At 36.5% G+C, this 3,902-nt stretch overlaps 1 protein-coding gene across 1 annotated transcript; it reads left to right on the top strand.

The window, feature by feature from the left end:
• The first annotated feature begins 2,777 nt into the window (after positions 1-2,777).
• LOC129242482 (lysosomal aspartic protease-like) lies at positions 2,778-3,902 on the top strand. The gene has a single exon (XM_054879145.1). The coding sequence runs from the start codon at positions 2,778-2,780 to the stop codon at positions 3,900-3,902; it is 1,125 nt and encodes a 374-aa protein (XP_054735120.1).

The following is a 3,902-nucleotide window of genomic DNA, read 5'->3' as shown; positions in this document are numbered from 1 at the left end:
TCATGTCTGCAAATAAATATTACCATTTGATTGTTAACCAAATATTGAAAAAAAGATAATTGAATATATTAACGGAAACAGTAATAATTCTCTTAAGTTGTGGTACAAAGTCCAATTTTTTTTTTTGAAATTTGAAAATTTTTCGAAAAATTTTTTTTTAAATATAATTTTTTCGAGTGGTCCACACCGGTCCACTTGAAATTAATATGAGTGATGTAGCCACATATTTCAGCTATGATCTCAAACTGAAACCTGTTGCGCAAAGTTGCGCAAATTAAAAATAATGTAGCTTTTGTGCATTTACCCACAGGCAAAACGTTACATATGGCTTATGTAATTTTGTGTAAAAGACAGAAAAAGACATCACAGACCCCCTCAGCATTAAGAGACAACTAAAAAAAAAAATTTATTAAAAATATAAAATTTTTTTTTAATATTATTACAATATTAATATGATATATGTATATATAACACTATATACAATAAAATTATATATAATAATATAACATTTTTATCTGTCACTGGAGGAACGGGCATAAGCCGATTAGAATATTAACGAACATCTGAGAATTCCTTGTAATAATAAAATCAAAATGACGTATAGTTTTGAAAAAAAGGAGTTATTTATATTATTTTTTTGCGTTCTTCAGAAAAAAAGTTTTGAGTCAAAGAAGTTAGAATTACAAGATTACGTTCTTGAGAAGCTTCAATACCATGATGATAGGGTGAAAGACAGTTCATAAAAGAGAGTTCGATAGTTTCTTTGAAAGAAAGGGATTGGGTACAAAGTCAAATAGATAATTTAACACCAAGTAAAATTAAACTTAATGAATTAAATACATCAATTTCGCATAAAATGCTACTCACCATGGTAGATGGCAAAGTATGCAATGCTCTTACCCACACATCATCAACTCAAAAATGCTATGTAGGTATGTGGGTCAACGCCAATAATGATGAACAAAATCGAAGAATCAATTCTAAAGGAAACCGATCCATCTACATTTCAGTTTGGCTTGCCCACTTTACATGCATGGATAATATTTTTCGAAAGTTTACTACACATATCATATCGATTAGAGTTCAAAAAATGGCAGGGTAGAAGTCTAGAAGAAAAAAATTGTTTAAAAAATAAAAAGACATCTGTGCAAGCAGCATTCAAAAGTCGAATGGGATTATTGGGCGGTAGTGGAACGACAAATGATGGGAACACGGCTCGCAGGTTTTTTAATGATCCTGAAGTATCATCAGTAATTACTGGAATTGATATTCATTTAATCAAGCGGTTTGCCACTATTTTACACACATTATCTTCTGGCCCTTGATTCTGCTAAACTATTTGTCCAACTATATGATTGGTATTACATGCCGGCTTCCGTTCACAAAATATTAATTCATGGGAGTTTAATTATTAAACATGCTTTGCTGTGTCGAGAACTGACACAATGACAGATTTATTAAATGCTTTGCTTTGTTCATCAGATGTAGTTATAATATCAAAAACTAAGGTTCCGAAAAACAAGCCAAAACCATTTTCAAAAACGGTTCTTGCGCTTTTAAATTTGAAAAATGATCCAGCCTCAGAAAACAGCTCATCAGAAACCGAGGATTCTGAATCATAAAAATAATTAAAAATGAAAAACAAAAAAACAACTAAATATCCAAAAAAAATTTAAAAACTAAAACAAAAAAAATTAAAAATTAAAAATAAAAAAAAAAATCTAAAAACAAAAAAAAACCTCCACGTGGTACTCTCTGGGGTCGTGAAAAATGTGAAAATCAACTCACCAGTTAATTACGGAAGTAAAAATGTATTTATAGTATTCAATGAATTTAAAATTTGCTAAAACTAAGGTCAGATTCGTCATCACTGATCCTTAAAACCCCTAAATATATATTTTCAGCTTAATTAAATGAGTTTTTGAATTTTGTCCGCAAACGCCTTCTGGTCGGACCACTGTGCAATGTGACGCCATGCATTCTCTGATGGGCACAAGTTTGCGATAGCGCAATATCATAATCTTTGGCATTAAGCATAGAGCGAGGAGAATACAACCCGGCAAGAAGTGCAGCAAATTTTTTAAGTATTTGCTTATGGCCCCCCCAACACCGAACTCATTAGTGACAGGGCGAGCGCATTATCCGCTCGAAGAGCAACAATTACTTGAACGATTTCTCCAGCCACTACGCTTCCTTAGTTGGTTTTACCATTAAAAAAAAAAACACAAAGTTTAGTTTTAGGTGCATTCGTCATCGAAAATGAACCCAAAAGCCGTTTCATAAATATTATTAATGGGGATATTTGATCGACCGATCAAAAAATACTAAATCATCTATGCAATCAACGACGCTTTATCTAAAATTGAAACGTACGCCGATAAAAAGTATTCATGAGATTCCCAAAAAAAAATAATGCGAAATTCTCGTTAATAAAAATAATTGATTATCAAAGAGATATTCGACCAAAACATTCAAATGTCATGACAAAACCCCTTCAAATCTATGTATGCATAACATTTTAGCTGTCTAATGAGTTTTAAGAGATAAGAAACATTCGATTACGTATAGCCATATTTCGACACCACATTTCGACTATAAAAGCGATGCGCAAAAAATTTATGGCATAGTTGTATATCATCATTTGGTGCTATACGACAGTTACTCAATCCTCAAAGGTAAGAAATTTTACAGCATTTTTTATCCACATATCCTTAATAAGTCCCTCGTATACAAATATTTATTTAATAAAAACTTCTCTTCTCATTCCAAACAGCAAAATGTTCAAGTTCTTGGTATTCCTCAGCATTTGCGCCGCCTTGGTCTCGGCCAATTTGGTGCGCGTGCCCATCTACAAGAACCCCAACTATCGCAGGACTCGCGCATCCATGAAAGCCGAAATCGCCTTGTTGCGTTCCAAATACAATGTTCCCAGTGCACGCAGTACCTCCGAAACGTTGGACAATGAACTGAATATGTCTTACTATGGCAAGATTACCATTGGCACACCAGCACAGGACTTCTTGGTGCTTTTCGATACAGGTTCCTCAAACTTGTGGGTGCCTTCATCCAGCTGCCCCACCAGCAACGAAGCTTGTCAAAATCACAACCAATACGACTCCAGCGCTTCCAGCACCTATGTTGCTAATGGCGAGAGCTTCTCCATCGAATACGGCTCCGGTAGTTTGACTGGTTACCTGTCGCAAGATACAGTTTCAGTAGCCGGTCTCAGCATCTCAAACCAAGTATTCGCTGAAGCTATGGACGAACCTGGTACCAGCTTCGTCTACTCGAACTTCGATGGTATTATGGGCATGGCTTACCAATCTCTCGCTGTTGACAATGTTGTGCCACCGTTCTACAACTTGTATTCCCAGGGATTGGTTAGCAACGACGTATTCTCCTTCTACTTGGCCCGCGCTGGTACCTCCGATCAAGGTGGTGAAATGATTTTGGGTGGTTCCGATTCCAGCTACTACCAGGGTGAACTCACCTACACATCTATCACCGAACAAGGCTACTGGCAATTCAGTTTGGATGGCGCTACCATTGACGGACAAGTGATGTGCAGCAGCGGTTGCCAAGCCATCGCCGACACAGGCACCTCCCTCATCGTTGCCCCATACAATGCCTACAGTGTCTACATGAGTGTTGTTGATCCCGATGATGATGGTGTGGTCGATTGCTCACTCATGGAGTCTCTGCCTGATATGGAATTCGTTATTGGTGGAACTACTTTCTCCGTACCAGCTTCGCAATATATTCTCAACGAAGATGGTCAATGCTCACCTGCTGTCAGTTACATGGGCACTGACTTCTGGATCTTGGGTGATATCTTCATTGGAATGTACTACACTGAATTCGATATGGGCAACAGCCGTATTGGTTTTGCACCAGTTGCCTAA

This window comes from Anastrepha obliqua, chromosome 3, assembly GCF_027943255.1.
Source record: "Anastrepha obliqua isolate idAnaObli1 chromosome 3, idAnaObli1_1.0, whole genome shotgun sequence".
Classification (NCBI taxonomy): Eukaryota; Metazoa; Arthropoda; class Insecta; order Diptera; family Tephritidae; genus Anastrepha; species Anastrepha obliqua.
The sequence above is the reverse complement of the archived record's forward strand: the minus strand, read 5'-3'. Positions and strand labels throughout refer to the sequence as shown.